The sequence below is a fragment of the Eulemur rufifrons genome, chromosome 7, assembly GCF_041146395.1.
Source record: "Eulemur rufifrons isolate Redbay chromosome 7, OSU_ERuf_1, whole genome shotgun sequence".
NCBI lineage: Eukaryota > Metazoa > Chordata > Mammalia > Primates > Lemuridae > Eulemur > Eulemur rufifrons.
Window position 1 is genome coordinate 14,852,501 of NC_090989.1, and position 27,671 is coordinate 14,880,171.

At 36.4% G+C, this 27,671-nt stretch overlaps 1 protein-coding gene across 10 annotated transcripts in view; it reads left to right on the forward strand.

Moving 5' to 3' along the window:
• The window catches only part of GRIK1 (glutamate ionotropic receptor kainate type subunit 1), a 376,197-nt gene that overhangs the window by 338,831 nt on the left and 9,695 nt on the right, over positions 1 to 27,671 (forward strand). For 7 of the 10 annotated variants that reach the window (XM_069472388.1, XM_069472390.1, XM_069472389.1 and 4 more), the window contains 3 exons: positions 2,426 to 2,643; positions 14,722 to 14,947; positions 20,105 to 20,355. In XM_069472388.1, the coding sequence (XP_069328489.1) occupies positions 2,426 to 2,643; positions 14,722 to 14,947; positions 20,105 to 20,355 (695 nt within the window). Of the gene's footprint in view, positions 1 to 2,425; positions 2,644 to 14,721; positions 14,948 to 20,104; positions 20,356 to 21,694; positions 24,471 to 27,671 lie in introns of those variants that run through there. The other 3 variants (XM_069472391.1, XM_069472393.1, XM_069472395.1) reach the window with 1 other exon arrangement.

The following is a 27,671-nucleotide window of genomic DNA, read 5'->3' on the forward strand; positions in this document are numbered from 1 at the left end:
ATAACTGATACCATCTACCGAGGGTTTAAAATGTAATCTCAATAGGTTTCTATTAATATTTTTATTACATTTCCAAGGTAACTTCATCCAAAAATGTAAACATGCATTTTAAAGTGTGAAAGATGGGAATTTATATTATTACATATCAACAGTTGGTTGGTTGTTCATCTTCCTGTCCAGTTTTACTGTCATATACTATTAATACACAATTATACAAATGTGTAAATAAGCTAAAAACTTATCTTTTCATAAATGCAACCAAATAATGTTAGAATAAATTTACAGCAGAAATTCTGTACCTATAAGCTAAGAAAAAATATATCTATTAACTGTGTTATTTATTTCTCATGGCTATTTTATGAAATAAATGGCATTTTAATGATAACCAACTAAAGAGCTAAAATAATATCACATTGCCACAAGCCTACTAGATCAATTAAGTACAAAGATATGAAACAACCTTGGGCATTAAACACATACCCACAGGCATATAAATCCCATTAAACCACAGTATTAAAACAACAGCAACAAATTATTCCACTAAATCCTTAGAGGCAATTTAATGGAAACTATTATGAATCTGTGTAATAATACACACCCAAATTCAAACAAACAACAGAAGGAAATACAAACTGCACTCAAACCATTTACTTCATTAAAAAGGAATAAAGTGCAAAGATACCTAACAACATTAGGAGAATAGATCTGTTAATTCAAAGCCCAGAAACTCTACTAACCTTGATCTGTTTATCACTAGCCTTGAGCTGGCTTTGATTTCATGAGCCATATGTGCATCTGTTTATAGATTAAACCTGAACATAAGCTCATTTATTGGTAGATTGGTGAACTTCAATTTTCCTTTCCATCTTAAGCCATTATAAACTGTAAAACTTTAAAACAACTTATTAGTATAGCAAAAAGATCCTGAAGACCAGATATTTGACCTGTTGTACTTCACTCTTTGGGATTTCAAATTTAGAATTTTTTTTTCCACTTTTTAACTGGTCACTTAAACTCCATCACACCTTCAGATTTGTGGAGGAAATGCTAAGTACAGAACTGATGCTGAATTTCAGACAAATGGACTAGCAAAAATCCACTCATGAATCAGTACAATTGTAGAGAACTCTAATTGGACTTCTCATCCCTTCTAATTCTGCTGCTGGGTTTATAGACTTCTACAGCTCAGTGTGACCAAAATTGAGATAGGTCATTTCAAGATGTTTGTCTTTTGTGTAAGTAAACTTAGCCCATGAGCCCTTTCTTTTCTAGAAGAAGGTTTTTCTTGGTAAAGACACTAAGTGCCCCTATGTTATTTTTAAGAAATAATTACTAACCATCTGAATGATATCTAAAACATATATTCTTACCAGGAAAGTCCTCTTCCCACCCAAGAAACAGACAGTCTTTGAAGTATAATTAAGAAATAGTATTTTAGGCCGGGCGTGGTGGCTCACGCCTGTAATCCTAGCACTCTGGGAGGCCGAGGCGGGTGGATCGCTCGAGGTCAGGAGTTCAAGACCAGCCTGAGCAAGAGTGAGACCCCGTCTCTACTAAAAATAGAAAGAAATTATGTGGACAACTAAAATATATATATACAAAAAATTAGCCAGGCATGGTGGCGCATGCCTGTAGTCCCAGCTACTCGGGAGGCTGAGGCAATAGGATCGCTTGAGCCCAGGAGTTTGAGGTTGTTGTGAGCTAGACTGACGCCACGGCACTCACTCTAGCCCGGGCAACAGAGTGAGACTCTGTCTCAAAAAAAAAAAAAAAAGAAATAGTATTTTATTTAAGGACAAAATTATGCTTTTCAGGGAATGTATTCTTTTAGCCAAATAAGAATCTACATTAGAAAAAATAATTACTACTGTAAAAGTAACATAAAACTATAAAAAATGATTCATTCATTGTCAAGGATGGCTGTATCTTCATATTATTTGTAAGATAACAATGTTTTATTAAAGCACATGTGATAAATGGCATACGTAAATCTTTTGAAAGTTTCTCCCATTCCTTAAACTTAAATAGAAATAAGTTAGCATTTCAAAGCTTTTCATAGTGATACAAAGACCTAGAACATTTACTTCATACTACAAGATGAATTTAGCAGTAATAAAGGGCCAAAAGTCTTAGAATTGACTTTCCAATTCTAAGTAACTAAACAAACTAAACAAACTCTTAGAGGTAGAATATCTCAGGGTTAAAACCATTTTAATACTATCATCTATTGATAAATTATATTTTAACCAGTAGTATTCATTAATGATTTAAAAGAGGATCATTTAGATTTTTCTCCATTTCCTAGAAAATGCATTTATATTATCTACATACAAGATACAAAACTATCTACAATAGTGTTTAACTGTAAGTCTTCCCTTTCCTTCTGACTGTGTTTAACACCCTCACTCTGATGATACCATCACAGGATCAGAGCTGATGCCCAAAGCTCTATCGACCAGAATAGTTGGAGGGATATGGTGGTTTTTCACCCTAATCATCATTTCATCCTACACTGCCAATCTGGCTGCCTTCTTGACAGTAGAGAGAATGGAATCCCCCATAGATTCAGCAGATGATCTGGCAAAGCAAACCAAGATAGAATATGGGGCAGTCAGAGATGGATCAACGATGACCTTCTTCAAGGTAAGAACCTGACAAAGTGTTCTCAGTGGTTACCTTATACTGGGGGTACAGAATAATAGAGTCTATCCAAAAAAAAAAAAAGATATTGGACAATTTTTTAAATGATAAAAAATTTATAAGGACATAATCTTATTATAAGGAACCCCTGGGCCCTTTGCAGTCAGCATAAAGCAATTTTGGTCCCCAATTAGCTGTCATTCCCTCCATCCTCAATTTAGTACACTAGGATCAGTATATGCAATATCCTCTCTTGCCTTTACACGAGAAAAAAAAAATGCTGCTTTCTGAATACAATCTAACTACCCATTAATTAACCATTCATTTATAGATTAAAATAAATATTCCTTAATCTGAAATTCTGATAATCAGAATACTTGAATATCATTTAGTTCTTTCTGTTCTATACTTGATGAGATAGAAACAGATCACAAGAACATGTGTTGATATTGGAATATGGTTGGAGAATTAAAAACAAAAAAGCCTAAAGGATTCTTGTCTAGTATTGTGTCTGTACCAACGAAGGACAATGTTCCCATCCATGCCTGAAGTTTTCCAGTAACCTGGAATGTCTTCTAAGATACTAAAGGAAAATTACACTGGTGTGGGTTTAATTTCAGTGTCAAGGGCATTTCATTGTTCAGGTCTTTTTAATTACCCAGAGTAATGAAACTTATTTCTGCTTTGGTTACAGAGTAAGCCTTAGTACCTTTATTACCAAATCTCAGATACTCTAGTTCTCATGAAAAAGAAATGGATTTGAATAGATTCAATAGGTTTAAAGATCATGAAGTTCAGCCCTTTACTTTACTTGTGAAGAGAACAGGACCTTCAGAAGCTAAATTACCTGCTCAAAGTCACATACCTGATCCGTAAACAGTGAAGGGGCTAAAGCCTCTTTTTAAGAAATACTGATGGAGGTAAAAGTGCATGTGAATAAAAGAAAAACAAGAATTGTAACCAAAATAAAATCTAAAAACACCTTTGTCAAGGTTTCACACTCAGAATACCAAAAATGAAGTTGTCACCCCAGGATTGAGTGGACTGTTTTGACTTATGAAGAATACGAATTTAGAAGCAAAAACTAAGGGTAAGAAAAAAATGGACACTTCTTTGTCTAACAGTATTTACTGGTTCACAAAAATAGGCCTTAATTATGCAGCAAATTTTAATAATTAATAATAATAACAAATAAAAAGACTTACTTGTATTAAGAATAAACTATACCTAGAGTTTTATTAAAAAGCAGAGTAATGTAAAAAGTAGAATTTACTTTTCCACTAGGTTAAAAAAAAGGTTTAAAACATTCTTTTCATTTTAGAAACTATGTCATTGATTTAATGAATGTATAAGGCGTGGTGATTGTTTCTTCCTTGGACAGTGATGTTTTAAAGACAAATGACATTAAATGTCTGGCTTTCCAAGCTTCTGAAAATATTTTCCTAAAATCAATAGTGTGACGAGACACAAGTTACCCCAAGCTACTGATTCATCATTGTTCTTGTCAGAAACCTGGAAAGCCACTTGCAAGGCACACAGGGCAGAGGGACGCTGCCAAATGTAGAATTTGGTATATCTGAAAAAATATCAGAAATGATTTACCTCATTCACTAACATCAAAGAGTTAGGCAGGGTGCAGTGGCTCACGCCTATAATCCTAGCACTTTGGGAGGCCGAGGCAGGGGATTCCTTGAGCCCAGGAGTTTGAGACCAGCCTGGGCAACAATGAGACCCCATCTCTACAAAAAAATTAAAAAGTTAGCCTTGGTAGCATGCGTCTGTAGTCCCACCTTCTCAGGAAGCTGAGGCAGGAGGATCTCGTGAGCCCAGGAGTTGGAGGCTGCAGTGAGCTAACATGACACCATTGCACTCTAGCCCTGGCAACAGAGCAAGACCCAGTCTTGACATAAAAAGAGAGTTAAAGTACTGGGAAATGGGCTACTAGAAAGCAGGGGAGATTCTACTTCCTTCTGGATATATATTATAAATGTAGAAGAGAAAGAGCCTGGGCTGCCCTTTGAAAAACCAATAGATCTGATTTAGCTACTATACAAAGGGTCTACATACAGATTAAGTATTCTTTATCTGAAATGCTTAGGACCAGATATGTTTTGGATTTTGGACTTTTTCAGATTTTGAAATATTTGCATATACATAATAACATATTTGGGGGATGGGACCCAAGTCAAAACACAAAATTCACTTATATTTCACATGCTCCTTATACCCATAGTCTGAAGGTAATTTTATACAATTTTTTTTAAAAAATTTGTGCATGAAACAAAGTTTTGACTGCATTTTGACTGTATTTTAACCTCCCATGAGGTTAGATGTGGGATTTTCTACATGTGGCATCATGTCAGTACTTATAAAGTTTCAAATTTGGGATTTTCAGATTAGGGATACTCAACCTGTATTTACAAAGTGTGTCTAAAACTCATTTTGATTTGTTTTTGCTTATACACCTCTTTACACATACAGAGTACTCACTTTCATTTTTCCTGGCAGGCCCCTGGGGTGGCTGCACTAAGATATGCTTGGATAATGCACTTCCAGACAGGCATATGCTGCTCTCATAACCACTGCTCCCTGGGCATTTTTTCAGAGGGCTCTTGCTTACTCTCTGGTCCCAAAAATAGGGCACAAAGGAAACTGTTCTCTCAGGTCACCAAACGATGAGGCAATAAGCACCTCAGAAAGAAAGAATGTGATGATAATACAAACAGCATCAATGAAAATCCCACCCTGCACTGTGCACTAACCCTGAGCCACACATTCTGTTTCTGAATACTTTGCATATGTTACCTCCTTTTATCCCTAAAACTGATTAAATTGAGATAAGTACTAATATTATCCCTGTGGCTGAGGAAAATGAAGAACAGAGAAGTTAGGTAACTTGCCCCGAAGTCACAAAGCTAGCAACGGAAGAGCCAGGGTTCAATCAAACTCCAGAGAGTTCTAGAAAGTAAGCTCCTGGAGGTTAGAGACTTGGTCTGTTCTGTTTTGTTTGCCATTACATCACCAGAACCTAAAACAGTGCATGGCACATAGTAGGCATTCAAAAACTAGGTTTTTAATTAATTAACAAATGCATGAGGGAATTCTATCTGAGAGAAGCAATTCTATCAGAGAGAGAGGGAGAGGGTGAAGGAGAGAGGGAAGGAAAGAGGCCAGGAAAGAGGGAGGGAGAGAGAGGTGGATGGATACATAGCGACCCACACAGGAAGAGACACTTGTTTCTCATGTTACACGTTAGCTTGTGGTCTGGCAACCATATTTATCAAGAAAGAATTTATTTGCAAAAAAAGAACAAGGACTAAATCCGATTTTGTCTTCCCCTCGAGGCAGGCAAGCTGTCAGAAATCTTCAGAGGGATATGCACACTCAGGATTCTTAAGCAGGATTATTCTACAAGGAAAAAGAAATGCTTCAGCCTTTTAGCTCTCAGGGTAGTTCCACCCTGAGTCACTGAGTGACAGCAGTTACGCTCACAAGGATTCAGTCCTGACCTGGCTTCACGTTAATATTTCACCTCTGCTGTGCCTCGGGGGCTTCTCCTTCCTGCTCTCTTATTTAAAGACAATAACCTCTCGTGGGCTGTAGAATAAAGAAGGAAAAGTGCATTTGCCTAATCTAACCCAGCACGTTCTGATCAGTTGTTGGCTCAGATGGGTCCCATGTTCACTCAATCACAAAGAAACTTCTAATGAGAAATGTTTTCTCATCACACACAGTGTAACTTAAAGTGTTTTTGTTCCCAGAAAAACAGTACCCCTCTGGCAGCACTCAAATGGTAGAAACCTGTCTTTTTACTTTCAATCTAGTTGACTTGATCATTTTACAAAGAATGGCCAGTGGCAAGGAGGAAAGGGCTACAGACATTACCAAAATCCGTGATCAAACAAAATATACTAATCCCTCACATTTGGTCTCTGGACCACAAGCAAGGGATGTTCTTAGTGAAATTTCTCCTTGAAAAATGTAGCCAGAAGCTGTTCACTGAAATTTCAATAAAAATCTGTTGACTTTTTCTCCTAGCCCTTGCTATTCTTGCAGTCAGCCTAACACCTTAGATTTCATATTTGGCATATTCAATTCTCAATATGAAAAAAACAAAATTTATGTTTTTTAAGATATCCCAGGTGAGGTTCCATGATCCACCATCTGAATTCAGGTAAGGCTGGAGGAATAAATTGAGATTTTTAAAGCAAGTGTTAGGTTAAGATAATATATGTCGAGACAGGGGAGGCTGTAACAGTTTTCCTTCATTGCATCATTTATGTGTGCAACAACATTGATCATGAAGGACTATATTTACACAAGAGAATAGGACTAAATAATAAATGTAATTCCACATACTTTAATGAAGCTTTAGATGGGTATCCAGAGATTCTAGCTGAACTTGTCCATAAAAAAAAAAAAAAAAAAAAAACCACTAAATTTTGTGGCCAAGGTCACTCAGCTAATGATGCTTATTAAATGTTGCATTTTCACAAGGTCATCAGTACTCTGAGCCTTACAGCCTTAAACACTATGGAAAATATAATAGCCTGTTGGTTAAAGGGTGTGTGTTAGTCACCAAATGGCCAATTAGGTGGACAAGGTCAAAGGGAAGCAGAACTTTTCATCAACTTCCCAGATACTGTTGGAGATATTTCAGGAAATTCTTCCCTGAATATCAGGAGATCGGCCTTTAACCAGTTAATGGGCTGTGTTTATAAGTCAGTGTATTAATAATTCAGAACTTCAACAGGCTCTATTTAAGATGATTTTTCAACAAAATCCCTTTTATTTTTACTTGGGATAATACTAATTAATAATCCAATATTAACTATATTGGGTTTCTCTGTTTTCTGCTGGTGAATTGCTTGGTCCTTTCAATTGTTTCAAAAGTCTGAACAGTAAAGCCTTTTCCTGCCCTCCCAACCCCTTGGGACCATCTCCAGCATTTGAGGAGGTAGAAAAAGAGATCACCTGGTTCACGGCCAAGCTCTGTGAACATAATTCAGGTCCATCTCCTCTAGGGCCGACATGACCTATTTCCCTCTTTTATACCCAAGAAAACTGAGAACAGTGACCCCCAGTTACAACTTTTCCTTTCCAAAATGGGGTATTAAAATATTGTTTTTTTCTCTTTCTCATAGAAAGTCAAAAATGTACAAAAACTCTGTTCTTTCTCTTTGCTATAATTCCATTAATTACCTTGTGAAATAATGGGATAGTCCAAACTTTGGTCTCACAGTGACAGTGTAGCAAGTCAATTTTTCTCCTAGATGAAGAAAAGATCATCATGAAAAAGTCTCAGAACCATTTGAGGCCTGAAAGAAAGGATTTCTCAATGCCCCTTGTGAACCAACAGCTAGGAAGATGGTGATTTTAGCTCGTGGTTCAGAGATTAGGAATGCCAGCCAAACCTCCCAGGAGATATGACTAACATCAAATGCTGGCATACAAATTAAAAATTAAAACCTACAGTGAAGTGCTTCACATGGCAGGGTCTGGAACCAGACAGCCTGGGTTTAAGTCCTGACTCTACTGCTCATTAGCTGTGTAGACCTTGGAAAGTTACTTAAACTCTTTGTACCTCCATTTTCCATTCTATAAATTGAGGAAAATCTCTAACTCATAAGATTACTTTAAGTATTTAATGACTCAATAGAGGTAATATGCTTACACTACTACTTGGCAAATTGTAAGCAATAAAAAAGTTAGATATTATAACTCTCCCCAACAGCATCACTGTTATCATCTGACCCTTGCCTCTAGCTATTAGTCCTATTTTTCAATCCTTTTAGTTTTAAAAATAGTTTGGTCTTTGTTCAGCTTCCTTGCTGTCTGTAATCTCTGCAATGTGTGCCTTCTGCTAAAAGACAGAAATGTCCAGAGGAAGTGTCAGTGCCCAAAAGATCTCAAAGACTTTTGGAGGCCTAGCCAGACAAAGACTCTAGGCCTTGGGAGCCCTTCCTGAGCATATATACTGCATTTGCAGAATAACCACTTCCCACATGATAGGTAGGCAACAGATAGTGAGGCTGCCCTTAGAATTCAGCCAAGGAGCAGAGTGAGGCAGTTCAGTTTAATTCAGCTTAATTTATATTTTTTCCAGGATCCCAATATGGCCGGCACTGAGGTTGTCACTTTTAAGAGATAGGAGGGAACAAAGTATAAAATCATGTGCAAGGCTTGACGATCTGAACAGCATAGAGAGACAAGATGCATGCATACCTGTTAAATACAATGCAACATTTGGCTAAGCATCATGCGTTGTGCAGGCAGGAAGTGGTGGTGTGGTGGCATCAAAAGAATTCCTTGTGAGCCAAATTGGCTATGAAATACTCCTGTAAGAAATATTTTTCAGTAGACGTTTGCCTCGTAACAAATCACCATCCTCCCAGACTCAAGCCAGAGGATTACACAGATTAGATCATGATTCAGTCTAAAATGACTTGGATAAAATAGGTTTTAAAACATCATAAGAGACTTGTCATTTCTGGCTTTCATGGTCTAGGGACTTTGGCCCAGCTGTGGGAATAAGGGACTCTCTGACCTTTATAATCTCCTTCCAGGGGGTGGTTAGGTGCTGTCATCAGCCCAAAAGATATTTCGAGGAAGTTACTGAGCACTACACCAGTGGGACTGAAGCAGTGAGCCATTGTGGGGAGGCAGATTTCAGACAGAAATAACCATTTCAGGAAGCACAAGATGAAAGACATTTCTCAAAGTTCTCTGCATAGGAAGGCACTCTTCACATAAGAGTTACTAGCTTGTGTTTGAAAAATATAGTTACCATTTTTAAGGCAACTATTCACCTCTGATGTATCTGTTTCACACGTGAATTTTTAGATGATTTCTATGTCTTTGGTTGATTTCTAAGGTTTTTCTTAGATCAGGATTTATATAAAGTACAAGGAAACAGGAGATTTAAAAATGTAATTGTTTTAATATTTCATCTGTTAGTGTGCATATATTTACCACATTTATAAGATCACTTTTAATAAGGTAACAAAGATAAAATATCAATAATTTATTCCCAATGTGTATATAAGTGTGTGGAGTCATGGATAGATGTAAAAATAACCATACGTAAACCCAGATCTATAAATAAAATCTTCAGACATATTAGTGTGAAGAAGAATGGTGTGATTATTGATTCTACTGAATAATAGTATTCTACATCCCATCATAGAACCCTGATAACTTGGTTGAAAAAATAATGTGATAAATTATGTTTATTTCAATAAAAATGAAACAGTAGAGGGATATTTCAATAAAATGAGGGTTCTACCTGTCTTGAGGACATACAACAACCCAGAATCTGTACATACCGTACATCCTATAGCAGAAAGCATGCAACTAAAGACAGTGAAACTATATAGAAGGCAAAATACTGTTAAAGGAAAGAAAAAATTATAAACGATATCCACATTTTGTTCAGGTTCCAACTGTTGCACTTCCCAAAACACTGTCTACATTTTCATATGAACACGTGTAAGCTGGTAAAAGTCATGTTCAAATAGTTTGTGTACATTATATGATGAGTGCCAGAATTACAACAGCTCTGATTATGATATAGAAAGATGTCACAGCGACTTACTTCAATTATTTCTTTAGAAAATTTGTTATTCCCATTGAAACATTGGTCAAGCCATGAGTCTGATGGTCTGTGTATTAAAACAAATAGTTAATTCCTCACTAGTTAAGAACACAAACCCTGGAACCAGATTACTGGGATCAAATACTGGCTTCATCATTTCTTCATGCTGTCTTCTATTTCCTCATCTATAAAAGAGAAATAATAATGGTACCCCGTCATATGATTATTTTGAAAAATAAATTAATACACAAAGTGCTTAAAATAGTCCTTGGTACTCAATAGACAATGCATGTGCTGGTTGTTATTACTGTTTTCAATAAGCAGTTTTTAACTTCCTGCAGACACATTATAAACTATTTCCCAGTCAGTGTTTGATCTGCATGCATTATAGGGGAAAATGAGAGAGAAATAAATAATGGTCATCAAACATTGATACAATAATACTCCCTATAACAGATTTCAGATGAAAAATGCTTATTCTTTGCCAACAACATCTCATCAGCGTCAGGATAGACACATAATCAGGTTTAAACAGATGAAATGAATTTATCTAAACTGGATGCCTCTCAGAATTAAAAAAAGATTAAATAAATTTTTCAGATTTAATAAATGAGGCTTTTTCAGTTTTAGCAACTTTTGCTAAGAAGCACAGAGACATTCCAAATATTCTAATTAACTTTTGACATATCCAGTGAAATGAGAAGCAATTGCTATTTCTGTTTTAAAATATATATTATTTAGAGAGATTTAGCAGGCTAGCTGGGGACTGCATGATCTAGAAATGCAAAAACACTCAGGCTGTCATTCACACAGTCTTCTCGGTCTTTTAAAATTTATGATAATTTTCCATGAAGTATAATCCTATTTTTAAGAATTATTAAAATTTGTGTCATAAACATGAAAAATTCTGTTGAAAACTAATACGTGTAATTTAACTACTCCCCAAATGCTGCTTTTTGATCTAACAAAAAATCAAAATTACTGAGCATGACCTGACAGTAGATGGAATTCAGGAGACAGAAGCAAAGAGCCCTCAATTCTTTAGTGGTCCTTTCATTAAACAAACAACTGTGACCTTCTTTGTATCACTAAGGGGTCAGTCTAGAGAGTAGAACTCCAGGAATGAGGGATCCTTAGATGAAACTCTTCTAAGCATGAAGTTTTCTCTGTAAATGTCCAGTGGCGGAAAACTCACTGTATTCTAAGGTGCTCAAGCTGTCTACAGATATTTCTAACTACTAAAAAGATTATTCCTTAGCATATTTTGGGTCTTCCTGTGAACTGTAAGCTCCCTAGCATTTCAAGTAGCCTACAATTCTAAATGTGGACTACAATGGAGCCCCACTATAGTGAACATTCTAAATGATGAATGAGAACTTAAAATGAAAGCAGAGGGGTGCTCTTCTTTCACCTATTATATTTACCATTATTAGGCTGGGGCAAGAAGAGCAAGGGGTCAAAGGACTTTATAATGGTTCCTACACCATCAGCTTGACCAAGTCCTCTACCAAGTAACAGTTTTCTTACAGAGAGAAGGTTGGTTCTACCTTCCCTGTTTCAAAGGGGTCCATACCAACTAGGAGCTTCCCCTGTAGCTCCTTGGGAAGGTCAGGCCTCAAACAACCTTCTACTCCAAGAAGGAGGAAGTGGATATTGTTGGATTTAAATAAATGACCTCCTCCACTTCACAGAGCAGTGTTCCTTAAAGTATAATGTGAAGAACATGCTGGCTTTGGAAATATTTTGTTACCAAGCTGTGACAAGAAAAGGGAAAAAACTGAGAGCAAGAGTTAGAAATGTTGAAGCTGTTGAATATAATGGTGGCGCTAACCTCTTGGTCTCTCTTCTCCTGTGAGTGCTGTTGGGTACTCACATGGTGAGTCACGTGTGGTCTGACCTCCATTCTAGTCATGCCCAGTAGGACCGTGGCTAGGTCAGCCATGGATTGAACATTCCATAGATTTCAGATAATTTGAGAACCACACCTGGTAGGGACTCCACATCAGCTGCATAGGTTTAGAATAGAATCTTTTTATCCCCTTCCGTGTCCTTCAATTCCCTGTGGTGAGTTGTATAATTATTTCCTTATATATTACAATGTAATAATTATAATAGAAATAAAGTGCACAATAAATGTAATGTGTTTGAATCATCCCGAAACTATCCTCCCACCCCAGTCCATGGAAACATTGTCTTCCATGAAAACTGTCCCTGGTGCCAAAAGGGTTGGGGACTGCTGCCTTAAAGGACTCCCCACACTTTGTCCACTTACCAAGGATAAACTGACCATTTACTTTGTTTTGTCCTTGACTTTCATAAACCAAAAGTCCAGTCTTCTATTTACAACATTCATTTTAAGAAAACTTAAATATGGTGAAAAAATTAATGTTTCATGAATTTTTTTTACATGGCAGCTGATTCCTATTTTGTATTGACATGAGACTATTAATAGCAAACCACCTCAGAGAATAATGTGAGTCCTTGAAAATAAGCTGTATTTTTATATTGTTGATCAAATAAGTTTAAAGTCATTCTCAAAAGAATTTAGGCAACATAGACATCCACCTTCCCTAAATCAGCATAGGACAGTGGAAAGAGCATTGAACTAGAAATTAGGGGGTTCTAGGGTCCAGGATTAGCTCTGATATTAATTTGCTTCATGATTTTTGAAGTCACCAAAACTTCTGGACCAAAATTTCCTCCTCTGTGAAAGCAGCAGTGTGAATGAGCTTCTCTCTAAAGTCTCCAACAACTTTAAAATTTTATACTTCAAAGAAAATTATTTTCCCTTAAGGTAGTTTCCTGGTGGAGGAATAATTTCCCCAACAGTGCATTTACTGCCAGAAGACAGACTGACCTTCCTGCACTTGTATGAGTAACTCTTTGTCGTAAGTTTAGCATTATCAGTCTTGGCAAGGCTGAAATCATACAACAAATGAGGCACTAACCCTGACCCCCAAAACATACTTTTGTCATGGAGACATGCGCTCCAATTTGCAGACGTCTCTGGGGTTGAGGAGTAACTCACAGGGGCTTCATCATGGCAGAATGGGTCCCATAAAATACCAATACCTGTAAGATACTGTTTATTGAGCTGTTATTTGTCTCACAAGACCTTTCTCAGGGGGCTTTTCAAATGCCTAACAATCCAAAATAAAGCCATCTATCCTCCCCTAACTCATAAAGCCTACAGTATTAACCCAGATCTTAAATAGAGTTAGGAATTGAGTGAGCCCCCAGGAACACTTGAGCATGAATAACCACGATAGAGTTGGCTCTACAGGTATTCCATTTATTGCTTATGGCCCAAAATCATGTTTACAGCTTCTCTGTACTCATGAGATGATACATCTTATGCCTGCCAAGGAATCTGTCTAATGTGTGTGAGCACAATGTCCATGTATGAGAATTGGGATTAGCTTAAAAATATCAGTAATTCCCATAACAGCTTTCATGTTTGAAATAAATGGAGAGGAGTTTGATGCAAATGAAGACAAATTCAGAAAAAAAAAATTGAAACTGTATGGAAATTGCCATGTAAAATGCACAATGTCTAAACATAAATCACTATGCAAAAGAATAGAAAATTCATATCTAAGCAATAGGAACATTAGGCATTCTAACCATCAAAAAGTAAGATAATGAAGTAGTATATATATGCATAGATGCATAGATGTATGTATAGATGCATATATTACATAACATATGTGTAGTTTATTATTTAACCTATCAGAAAGCTGAAGAATATGGGAAAAGACAAACTTACAGAACACTTTGAAATGGGATATGCAGTTCTTATTGCTGTATTTTACTATGATTGCAATTAAAATTGTACATATAAAAATATAAATACAGTATGAGTCATTTTTTGATATGAATTTTAATTTGAAAAGAGCATTTGCATTCTAGGTTATTTAGAAAAGAGTAAATGGCAATTTTTCTTTACAAATGAAGCAGAGAAAGACAGTAATTTATCCCAGGGCTTTCCCCAGCAAAGGAACGCTGGACCGGAGATTGAAAACTGCATACCTGGAAACAGAAAAACAGCTTGTTGACGTTGAGTGATTAGAAGGAAATGGAGTTAATGAGTAGAGTCCTGGAGTGAGCTAGTCACCTGGTGGCCCAGTGGGCCACGATGGCTGGTTCTTAAGTGGCCACAGTTTGTTAGGCAAGTACAATGAATATTGGTAACAACGTTCTTTCTTCCCCCACTGAAAGCAATGAAAAGACCTTGAGCTAATGTCTGACATGGATCAGCCAAGGTCTCCTTTTCCTCAGTGGCTGCCTCGGTGCCTCCAGGTGTTTTCCTGTAGTGAATAGGGCCCTTCTCGGCTACCAAACTGAAGCCCTGGGATCATCCATCTCAGTTCTCCACCTGCAGGGGAACAGTCTTCCTATATTATTTGAACCACTGGGATTTAGGATAGCTTTAGGCCATATTTTTTTCAGCACTCTTCTGCTGGTGGCTGTGCTTTCTTTCCCTGCAGAAATCAAAGATATCCACCTACGAGAAGATGTGGGCTTTCATGAGCAGCAGGCAGCAGACTGCACTGATCAAAAACAGTGATGAGGGCATCCAACGGGTGCTCACCACTGACTATGCCCTGCTGATGGAGTCCACCAGCATTGAGTATGTGACGCAGAGAAACTGCAACCTCACTCAGATTGGGGGCCTCATTGACTCCAAAGGTTACGGAGTGGGAACACCAATTGGTAAGAGGGGCAGACATTGGCCAAGACTGAGGTGGTGAATGTCAGTTACAAGTATGGAAGAGAATAGGGGCAGAGTTCTATATTGCAAATTCTTAGTAGACTGTGATTCTTTTCATGGGCTAACAAATAAGAGAAATGTCCGTATAGATCAGAGGCATAGTCTGACTTGAAGGTTTCCTGATATTTAACTTCATGCACTTTAACTAATATTTCTTTCAAGTTTTACCAATATATAACTGTTTAAGAGCATATAGATGTTTTTCATTTTATCTCAAAGAAATGTCTTAAAGGGAATATCTTTCTAATTAATCCTCTTTACATTATTTTCAATACCTATATGTGCTTATGTATTTTTTCTGCATTAAATTATATTAGAATAGAAGAAAACTGACTCTGAATGTACATGGCAAAAGTTAAAGGACTAGTATTCCATATCAATAGATGAAAAAGCAAGGCTATATCAGTCAAAAGAAAAAGGATAAAGATTATATTACAATTATAATTTGCTCAGGCAATATGTTAGATTCAATCAACAACAATTACCTAAAAATCTCCAAATATTCCTTAGTTCTGTCCCACTGCTCTCCCGAGGAATCTTACTGCCTTGTAGGTATCCAGACCCATATAGCTATGTCTTCTTCCATGTCTGTAATAGACATGAATAGAATATTCTATGTTCAAGGGCAATTACTGATTCCTTCTCTATAGAAAACTCCCTCTCGTACTGTTTCCCTCTCTACAGAAAACCATGTTGTATGAGACTCTGGTATAGTGGCAACTTGCTCTTCTCCAGTGAGTCGTTGGTAACCTGATAAACATTCCAAAGGAGAGGAGCCAGGGATCATCCAGGCCATTGGGCTAGTCCAGAAATAGTTACAGTAAAGCCAGATGATTAAGGGCTCAAGGTAGACAGGATTTGCTTTTTTGTATTATTATTTTTGTTGTTTAAAAGGGATTATCCAGTTTGACCACCAATATCAGGCAGGAATCATAAAATGAAATGCTTACAGAGGCAGAGCAGGTATCAAAAGTGAGTAAAGCTTGTCTGCCCCAGGAGGCGGGAGGGAATGGTGGCAACTAGAGACCACATGACTTACCTAAAAGACACAGCTGCATTTCAGGTCAAACAGTTGCAGAAATGTGGGAATTTGAGCACAAGATTGTCAGATATTTCATTTTCCAAGGAAAATTAAAAAAAAAATCCAGATTATAGGTAAACTGTCCTGATGCTTTTATTTGGCAACAAAATCATTAAGAAAAAGAGACTATATATCCTATATTCAACTTTCGATTAATACTAATTTAATTCATCAGATAAAGGTCAACTATTTTCAACATTTATTGTGAATACACAACCAATCTGACTCCCTATTTATCTGGTGTTAGAAATACACATTATAGAGAAATTAACTTTATTATTATTGTTATCATGTATGTCTTCTAAATAAATGTTCTGCAGAATGATTGGGCTAGGGGTTCTATGACTACCTTTTGCTCCTTTATTTCCAATAACTTTTCCTAATGGAAAAACCAGTATTACTAAGGAAGTGCATATTTTTCCCCAAGTGGTAAACTTTCCTATAATTTAGTCAACATGTTCTGCAGGGGGCCCAGTGGGACAGTTAAGCACTAACTAAAAGGACATTATGACTCTTTTTGACTTTAAAAACAATGTCCCATCTCCCTAACCATGCTTTTCCACATCATTTTAGATAATAGAGGTGCAGGAAGTTAGACAGATGCTATTTTTTATATCTCATCACTGCTGATTTTAGTTAAATGGACCCTAAGTCAGACAAGAACATCAGGAGTGGGTCCCTTTGCCTAAATCTTTGCAGAATCAAGACCCTAAGATTGCCTATAATATAGTCTGGATCTCCTCAGAGGAGCAACCACAGTTTCTTAATAGAACCGTCTCTTAACTAAATTACAAAGTCAAAAACTGCCCTTTTACTGTTCCATCTTCCACCCCATAGCCCTACCCCCCACCACTTTTCAACACACTTTTTTGCCACCAAATTTCTTGTCTAGGAATAATGATAGAAAATAACAACGTGTATCTCTTTTCCTGAGGACATTCCCACTTTAACATGAGACTTTGAATTGGCATTCCTTCTGCAGAATGGAATATAACTCAAAAGTTAAAATTTCTGAGAATATGGTGAGTAACATAGAGTTGAGGGGCAGGAAGAGACAATAGGCTTCTTTCTGCAACTCTCCTAAATGAGTGCAGCACTTTGAAAATCACGGGCTGCTGCATGTGAATGAGGCTGACCCAGTGACGAGTGTCATTACATTTTATAGAGAGGACAGAGATCTGAATGTACCTGTTCATTCTCTTTTTTGCCAACCTCACCCAAGTTTCAAAGTTAGAGAGCCTTGCCCCCACTTCCTAGATGAAAAGAAATACACTTCAGGGATTTTTCATAGTGGTTATAAACGTGTCATGCTTTTATACCAAAAACAATGAAGGAATAATTGAAACAGATGGCAGGACTCAGAGAGAATACATCCATTGGGAATACAGCTGTTGGAAAAATTTGTGGGATGTTTCCTCTGTGATGAATTGACTCTTTAAGAAAGATCAGTTGCTATTTAGGAAGATCTGTGGATATACATGTACATTTTTTCAAGTGACATAATAAATCACTTCTGATGTTATTCAGTACATTTAAGCAACAACAACAAAAATATATCCAGATATTTAAAATTCTCTGCACACTTCTAGTCTTGCCCTGACTGACTGCCTTAAGGCTCCAAACTCTGCTCTGTGGTCAAAGATTGGCAAAGTTGGATCAGTCACAACACCAAGTTAAAGACATTCCTTCTTAGAGACACTCAGGACAGAAATTCTAGAAATGTACCTCCAGAGGGATTTAAAATAAAACTCCAAGAGAATGAGAGCAGTTAAGATTTAAACAGGTTACCAGGAGGCTGGAAATTACCTTTCTTAGAGACCAACTTTAAACAGAGATCAGCTTCCCATCTGTCTGAAAGGTTTTAGTATTGTTCAGCCTGAAGGCAGAAGGAGAGTGTCAGTCAGCATTTATGGAGTGCCCACTGTGTGTACTGCTATGATTACTACTGCAACCACTAACATAAGAATCATTCTTATACTCTTCAAAGCACTTGCATGTACATTAAAGCAAAGTGCTCCTGGTTTATTTAATTGCTCACCTGCTATGGGTATATTAATTGTGCTAATTTTGACACTAGCCATTATTCTAGGGATGTTTACGCAAACAGCCAATATCTTTTAATTTAGCTTACAGGACCCATTTTTTCACCAAAAATCCATACTCTTAACTAACAAGCCATGATCTGACTCCAAAGTGTTATGTTTCTCTTTTAAATTGGACTTTAAGTGCTGACAATTATTTTAGAAAGTTTTAGGAGAAAAATAAATGACTAATATCATAAATGTTAACCCTTTGGTTTTCTACCTTCAACCATGCCGTGATACAAAAGGCATATGTGAGGATGGGAGAGGTGGTATGGGAACATGTTCACGAAAAGAACACTGAGAACTAAGAAATAAGGAGAATTGAGTTTGATTTTTGGCTGCTCAGTACTATTAGCTTCACTCATAGTTTCAGGTCTTAAATTTTTCAATTCTAAAACAAGTGGACTGAACTATATCATTTCTAATATTTCTTCTAGTCCAAAGATACCTCATCTATCAATTTGCTTCTACCAAAAGAGACTTTAAAGTTTGCAAATAGAGAGAGCCAGGGTGTACTACTTTCCTACTAAGTATAAGAAATGCTAACAGAAGTTCTTAGCATGCAAGGAGAAATTGAATAAAAGAATCTTACATTGTCTCTTCCCTTGCATTGATTAACAAGAATCCAGTATTGGGAAGCTATGCCTACAAATAGATTTTGGCACTCTCCAATCCTTACATAATTAAAAGGTCAATATCATTACTAAAAGATAGAGTATACATAATGTCAATAAAGTCCTTGCAAATTTTCCAAACCTACCTGATCTTTGTAGGACCTTTGAATTATTCAAAACCTACTCTTAATTTCATCTTAATAGGTGCATGCGGGCCGGGCGCGGTGGCTCACGCCTGTAATCCTAGCACTCTGGGAGGCCGAGGCGGGTGGATCGCTCAAGGTCAGGAGTTCGAGACCAGCCTGAGCGAGACCCCGTCTCTACTAAAAATAGAAAGACATTATATGGACAACTAAAAATCTATATAGAAAAAATTAGCCGGGCATGGTGGCGCATGCCTGTAGTCCCAGCTACTCGGGAGGCTGAGGCAGTAGGATCGCTTAAGCCGAGGAGTCTGAGGTTGCTGTGAGCTAAGCTGACGCCACGGCACTCACTCTAGCCTGGGCAACAAAGTGAGACTCTGTCTCAACAAAAAAAAAAAAAAAAAAAATAGGTGCATGCGTCAGTATGGATTAACAGCTATAACCAAGATCTACACATTTTCAGTAGCTTACACAGTAAATGTTGATTTTGTCATAGTCCAATGTGGATTGAAAGAGAGGTTCTGCTTCATGTAGTCGTTCTGGGACCCAGGTTTCTTCTATTTTGTAGTTCCACCAATCCTAGTGACTTGAAATCCTTTTTTTCTTGCTGTGTATTTGGGAAAAAGGAAAGAGAAAGAACAGAAAATCAAGTTGGGAAGATTTATGGCATAAGACTGGAAATGTCAAAAATCTCCTTAGCTCCCATTGGCTAGAAATCAGTCACGTGACCATACTGAGCCCTAAGGGAGAGCAGACAATGTCTAGTTATGCCCCTAGGAAGAAGAGGAAATGGCACCGTTGGTCATCTAGCCATGCTCAGTCCCAATATGAGACAACCAAGGGCCTAGAAAAAGTAGAATCTAAATAATGAAATTTTTTGATGTAGGAAAAGACTCATGACAAACTCAGAAGAAACAGAGCTATGTCACAGAATTCCTAATTTAGTTTTCCTTATTTAAAAAAAGCCAACAGTCTGGGCCAGAGTTAATCTTAATATGCCGGGTATCCCCTTTCTAATTATTTAGAGCCTTCAAAATACAGGATTGAACTTTCCTGCCCTTTGCTACTTGATTTGTGGATTGGGGTTTCCTAACAACCATAAAGTGGTTACCGCTAAGACAAAAGTACTTTCTGATGTCTTCTTTAACATTTTCGTGACCAATGACTTCACTCTCAGGCTCTCCTTACCGGGATAAAATTACGATTGCTATTCTTCAACTGCAAGAAGAAGGGAAGTTGCACATGATGAAGGAGAAGTGGTGGCGTGGGAATGGCTGCCCCGAGGAGGACAACAAAGAGGCCAGTGCTCTGGGAGTGGAAAATATTGGGGGCATCTTCATTGTTCTGGCTGCTGGACTGGTCCTTTCTGTATTTGTAGCTATTGGGGAATTCATATACAAATCACGGAAGAACAATGATATTGAACAGGTGAGTCATCTCTTTCTAGGACTGGTTAGTTTTTAGATTGCATCATCTATCTTAAATTTGGGGGGTTTAAGGACTTTTCTTGTAACAGTCTATTGAATTAGACGCCCAGAAGAGCCATTTTTGAGTTAGAGCAAAGAGCTACTGAATCCCTGCCAGGTGCTATGGGCATAGCAGCTCCATCATTTATTAATGAGAAGGAAGAGCCTTATTCACTAAATCCAATTAGCGCTTTTTGGAATGACAGTGCAGAAATTCCAAACTCAGTTAATTTCTCGAACAGTTATTTGCTCTTAAGATAGAAACCCTAGATAGAGCAAGGAAGAAATAAATCCAAAATTGGAAAAGGTATAAAAAAGTATTTGAGAGAAACATTACCGGCCCTTAAGTGTAGACTCTGAGCACATATACTAATGCAAAACAATTTTTATAAGGATATAAAAGTAGTATTACAAAATTGAACATTTACTTTTACCAAAGTATAATTTGTGAAAGTGTAATTCACTCCAAATAGTTTTTGCCAGGAATATGATAAACAACACAAAATGACAATAAAATACATTTGAGACTTTATTGTTCAAAATTGTATTTAAATTAGAGGATAATTTCAACAGTTGACCATTTTTGCCTATTGTTTTTATTTTTGAAGGAAATCACACCAAGAACTTACACCCTTTTGAAAAAGCTGATTGTGATTTAAGATGATCCCTTTATAACTATACTAGAATAAACAAAGCACAAAGCTCATGACCATTGTAGTGCCTTAGGCTACCCATTCAATTTAAAAATTTTAGAATTTTGACACTATGGACTATTAATAACAGAGCCAATTTAATGCTCTGCTGTCATTATCTTGAAATTTGAAATATTTTTTTTTAATGAAGGGTCCCACATTTTCATTTTTCACTATGCCCTGCAAATTTTGTGGCTGGTTCTGATTAATAATATGATGTTAGATCTACTTCCTTTAAGTGGAAGTCCTCCTTGAGTACTCAAAACAGGATGATTTATTATAACCTGGTTTTACATGAAAATCTTCCCAGAATTACAAGGCAATTATGAGACCAGTGCAGCACTCCTTTCCCAGACTTTGTTGTAGAAAACTGTCTTTAATGAAAAGGGAGAATGGACTGATCTGCTTTGTTTTAACTTTCAATTTGCTCTTGAGGTGTCTTGTTTTATGCAACCAATTTGAAAAATAAAAGCTTGTATATGTTATGCTTTAATGTGCTTCTCATAGTTGCCAGCTTCATGTGATTTAAATTTTCATTTAAACATTCATTCTTGCTTCTGATTTATTCATTTTTCTATATTCTTTTTTCTCATTTCTTTTGCATGCAAGGCTTTTTGTTTCTTTTATGGACTGCAGTGTAAGCAAACCCATCCAACCAACTCCACTTCTGGAACTACTTTATCTACGGATTTAGAATGTGGCAAATTAATTCGCGAGGAGAGAGGGATTCGGACACAGTCCTCAGTTCATACTGTGTAATCAGTTTAAAAAAAAAAAAAAGTGTGCCCGGTAGAAATTGTTTCTGCTAATTGGTATTGTTGATGATATCTATAATCCACTAAGCATAAATTGCCATAATTCCTTGTTCCTTTAGAATAGCGAAACTCAGATACTCTAGACATTGAATTCAATGCACCAGAAACGGATGTGCACTGTATGTTGAAGCAGGGCATGTTAGGGGCATGTAGACTCCTAGATATGTGTAGTTATAGGAATCTTCTCTGGCCCAAATAGTCATCTTTGTTCTATCTTCATACATTAAAAATAAGTGACTCTTTCCTCATGAAAAAGGAGATTCAGACTTCCAGCAGTGCAAAGCATGACAACAAAATGCTAATTCCATAGACTTCTTTTCATCTTGGTGAACTTTTTCCCCTCCTCTTTCTTTCTCCCTGTCTCATACATTGTGTAGATCTAGACATTTTCATTCTACTCGTATCTTTTCAACAAGTACATAGTAACTCCATAACAATGTTAACAATGTTGATTGTTAATTCAGATTGATTCTACTACACAAAATGTATTATTTGCACAAAGACTCAGAGGTGCCCTAGATTTTAAAGATTCAAAAACTACGATCCAGAGAAAGAAAACTAAACTTGCAATCTCTGGTGTCACAGGAGAGCATTAGCTAAGTTGAACATCACTCACGGACACAGAACACAGTCAAGAATGATTCTTGGGCAGAAATTCATTAGCATCAAGCTCTCAGGTAACATTTACTTGTAGAATTTAACAATCCTCTGTAGGTTTAGAGTCTCTAAAACACTATGATTTTTTTCAAGCTCTATGTCTTTGAGGATCCAAGCAAAGTCCTAACGTGTGAACTAATTCATAGCATTTTCTGTGTGCCACTCATTCATCCACTCCCATTGCATTAATGAACATCTTTCCACGAGATGTTGTTGCATTTCCTTCCCACTCACCCAGGATAGAGTGGTTGGTCTTAGAGCAATCTTTTCTGAACGTTGCCACATTCACACTCATTTCTCTGGGCCCATCACCATTATTAAGTCATGCTAAGTATGCAAGAAGGAAAAAAATAAAGAATTTCCATACTTATTAGTTACAGATCTCTGTAGATTTATTTTCCACCTGCTTTCAAAGTGCTGTAAATAATTCCCTCTCTAACTCAACTTGGTGACACAGAAAGCCATCTGCATACTTAATTTGTTGTGACAGAGAATATCTGCTGGTTCCTCCGGACCTGTTTCCCTTTCACAGTGAATAGGGGAATTGAGGATGCATTTTATCTTCCTTCAGTATGGGATCAGTTGATCTTTGTTCTCCTTAAGGAGATTACCTTTTGACACATCAAGTGATCCCCTAAAACACATTCCTCAGGAGTACAGATATGCCATCTGTGTGGTCATGTAGTATTCTAACTTTTCCCTTCTTAGCTTTAAATGGGTCCTCATTTTTTAATCACACTTCTCTTCAACCAACTATATATTTCTCCAATAAAGCGTGTTCAGGAAAGTTGACTCTTGCCCTGATTGTTTCTCAGCCTTGCTTCCTTCTTTAAATAAATGTACTCTTAAGAAAAAAATCCATAAATTACACTAACAACTTTTTATTGTTATTAAAGTAGAAGCAACATACTATTTGTCCCAGGTCAGAGTTAACATTTTCATAATCAAAAGAATCAGATGTTGGGATAAATATCACACTATCCTTAGTTTCATATTTCATTGATTTGCTATGTAGAAACCACAAATTATGTAAGTTTACTTTCCCAGAGACTATTTAATCAACCAAAAACGCTACCAAAAAAGTTCAAGGGTGACTGATGAAGTATAGACAGTCAGGGTTAACAGCAACTAACAAAACTTACCTTTCTACAAAGATCATACTTTGAAAGTATAATTCAGAGATTTGGATAAAGAAATTATCCCTTTCTAAAATTAATATTTGTATACTACTTTAGACTATATACTATCTAAATCTGATATTTATATACTATTTTATAGTTTTCAAAATGCTTTCGCATACAGCATTACATTTGATCTTTTCAACACTTTTAATACAGCTTTCCTAACAGAGAAATAGATATCAGATTCAGTGGGCTGGAGTCATCGATTTTAGAATCAAAAGAAAATTTTCTAAATCAGCTAAACTTAGGTTCAATTTCCAGTAGAGCCACATGCTGAATGACTATAGGCAAGTTACCAAATTTCCCAGAGTCTTGGTTTCTTAATATGTAATGCTGGGGCAAAATTTCTAGAACATAAAGTTTTGAAGGAGTATTTTTCAAAATGGGTTCCACTGGCAAGTGTTTCTCAAATAAGATTTCCATGGTTAAATAACACATGGAGCATCACACTACAAGTGTCTTTACTATGTGATATTTCAGTGAGTTGAATATGTTGTCATGAATCGAGAATTTTCAACAAGGTAAAAAAGTATTCAGCATTTCCCAAACCTATTCGATCACAGAATCTTTTTTCCCCAAAGCTTCTTGACAGATCAGTTTTTACAGATCATATTCTAGGGAACACTAGTATGACAATGTGTATCTCATTCCAGGATAATGTGCAAAATATCTTTCCTTGTATCTGGCACATAGTGGCCACTCAATACATAATTATTTATGAGTTAGAGTAAATGTATGAGTCCTCAATCTCCCATTTGTAAAATTAAGATAATATTATTGACTTTATACATTTATTTTGATAATTAAATAAAATCTTGGCATAGAAAATGAAATTACTTATAAACGTCCTGTTAATAAATAGCAGTTAACTAAATGTGGTTCCTTCTAGAAAAACTAAGTATTGCTCTCTTATCATATGGACAGTAAATAAAATTGATGAAACGTCTTAAACAAAGCCTGATTGAGATAACAGGTTTTCTAATGTAGAAGCTGAGACTCTGTCTCTAAGACTAATTTTGCTTGCACAAGCATTACACATCAATGGCTAAGGTCTATGCGCATAGGAGAAGGACCCCTAAACTGGCAATACATGAGGATCTATTGTGAAAGTCATGAATCTCATCTCTAGAAATTCTAATTTAATTAGTCTGGAGTTGGGGCAGCACAATAGTAGTTTATTCAGATGCCCAGTTGATTCTAATGTGCAGGAAAGTCTAAGAACCAATAAGCTAAAGCATAAATTTACATATATAATTGGAACTCAATAAATTGTTGTTATTAATTGATTGATTCTAGAGATAGGGGCACTAGTTTCAAGGAATATATAAAACACATATTTAGCATTGAGTATTCAATAGCCCCTTTCTACTGAGAATTCACAAAGAAACCACACATCTTTGAGACATAAATTTCATGATATTCAATTGATAATCTTCATGTTTAGTTGTGAAACATAGGACTAGCGCTACTCAGAATTACCAAGTCGACAATTTATTGCTCTCTCTCTCTCTGCCCTTTCTTACCTTGGAGAACCTCCATTCATTTCAGGAACATAAGTTCCTTACACTCTCCTCTGTCTCCGTTTATACTGGCTCTCAGACAACCAGTTCTTGCCATCATATAAATGAATGCTAAGACCACCATGACCCCACCAGGGAGAAATGCATTTCAAGTGAAATTCAGAACAAAAATGTGAACATGAAAGAAAAACTTTCAAATTATGTTTACATCATTAGTTCTCAGGCATTGACGTAAATCAGAATCACTTGGGAAACTTACTTAAACTACAGTTTATAGGCTCTGCTTCCAGACATTGCTCCTCAGTAGGAAAAGTCCAGGAATCTGCCTTTTTAATAAAGCCTAAAAGTGAATGCTTAAAACTTGTTATACATATTAGTTTTCATAAAAATTAGTTTGAATATAGTCGTTTTCTCCAAAATTAGGTCATATATATGAATCTTCCTTAAACTTAATAATATTTCTAATACAAGAGCTTTTTAAAATAACTTTTTTACATGTGGTTTTTTCCAACAATCCTAAATATAGTTGCTTCACTTAAAAGTAATTGGTAAACATGGGTTTTGATTAAAACAAGCTTGAATATAGAAGTTTAGCTAGTGTTACTTCAAATTAGCTGATGAGCATGAGTTTTTATTAAACAATAGCAGGTTATCTGTGGATTATACTTTGAGAAATATTGTTTACGATTAGGAGAAATCAGGGAGGTATTAAAAGATTAAACACATGCATCACATAATGAATCACATAATGTTGTCTAATTTGTCTCCTAATATGTCTGTCTAACCTAATGCAATAAGGGTGAAAAAAAAGCTTTATATTTTATTTTGCCTTAGGCTAAAATTATAAATTGAATCATTTTAGAGCTTCTCCAGAAAAATGGGAACTACCTAAGGAACACTTGGTGGGTAGGGATCTTGCCATTAGGAAAATCAGTGGATCATGTAATGATAAACCTACCCAAGGAAAATTATTTCCAAATATCTTACTTCATTTGACTAGCATTATATTATGTTCTATTTGAATCATCTGCAGCAATGCAAGACTACAATGAATCCCAATTAGTTTCCAAGCACATGACCCTTATCCTACAAGGTCTATTTCCTAGTAAGCAATTTAAAAGTAGTCTGAACAGCCTTTAAAAGCAAAAAGAAAGCAAAGCATTCTTACTTATTGTACTATTTTCTGCACATCTAACTGTGCCAAATGGCATTATTAATTAACTCTTATAGATAATGAAAAATTTCTGCTCGATGCTGCAGTTTTAGCTTGCCTTTAGGAACCATCTCATTATGCTTCTCACAGTTAGGGAATTTTATGTCCAGATGCACAAGCATATTAAAATCATTTTTGCTTTTAAAATCCTCTCCGCAGAGACTGATATCATGGAGAATGGGAGAGAATTCCTTAAATTTTTGAAGAATTTCTATTTGCAAAGATAGGGGCATTCTTGTGCTAGAAAATCAACATCACAAATGTGGTTTCACACCCTGCAGAATTTAAATGTTGGTGTTTTCAGGTCAAACACAGCCAGTAGCCCAAACTACACAGCAATGTGAGCTCATGTCACAATGTACACATGCAGATAGACACAAATAATGAGGAAGCCCTGAAGGATGGCATGAAGTTACTGTATTTCTCTCTAGCAATTAAAAATTTTTAATTTAGCTTGACCAGAATTGTCCTTCTGCCCAATTTTTCAACTGAATGGCATGTTTAGAATTAAAATGTTCAAATATTATTTTTCCACTTCAAACAAGAAGTCTGCCCTGATCACTTAGTCTTTACCAACTAAAAGGACTAAGGAACTACTCTCCGTAGATAACTCAAACTTGGTATTCATCTTTCCTCGATGTCTCTTGGCACATTTTCAAATGCTTCCAAGTATCTTCAGCTCTATTTCCTCTACAATCTCATCAACTTATTTAGCAAGTGATCTGCAGAAGTCTCTTTAATCAGGTTATTTTTGTAATTGTGCGAAGAGGCTTTTCTTTGCCTAGAGACTAAACATTCATTAATTATCAGAGAAGCCAGGAAGCAATTAACATCCATTTGGAAATAACTTTGCTGGTGCACAAGTTGACGTTGCTTTATAAAGCAAACAAACTCTGAAAGAGGTGTGTGGCCTAAAGGACAGGTGACTTTGGAGCCACAAGCCAAGAATGCAGGTCTCCACACTGCTGCTAAATGGCTATGCATCTTTGGGCAAGTAATTTTCCTTCCCTCAACCTCAGTTTCCTAATCTGTGGAAAGAGGAGATAAACTCTGAAGTTCTCTTTCAATCATGGTATATTTCTTTTAAATCTAGTAGAAAAGTGGGAAGGAAAAATAAAAATATAGAAGCAGTGATAAAATGTTTTTGTTGTTGATATATTTTTTAATATGGTTGTGTGTCTCTCTTGAATGCATTAAATT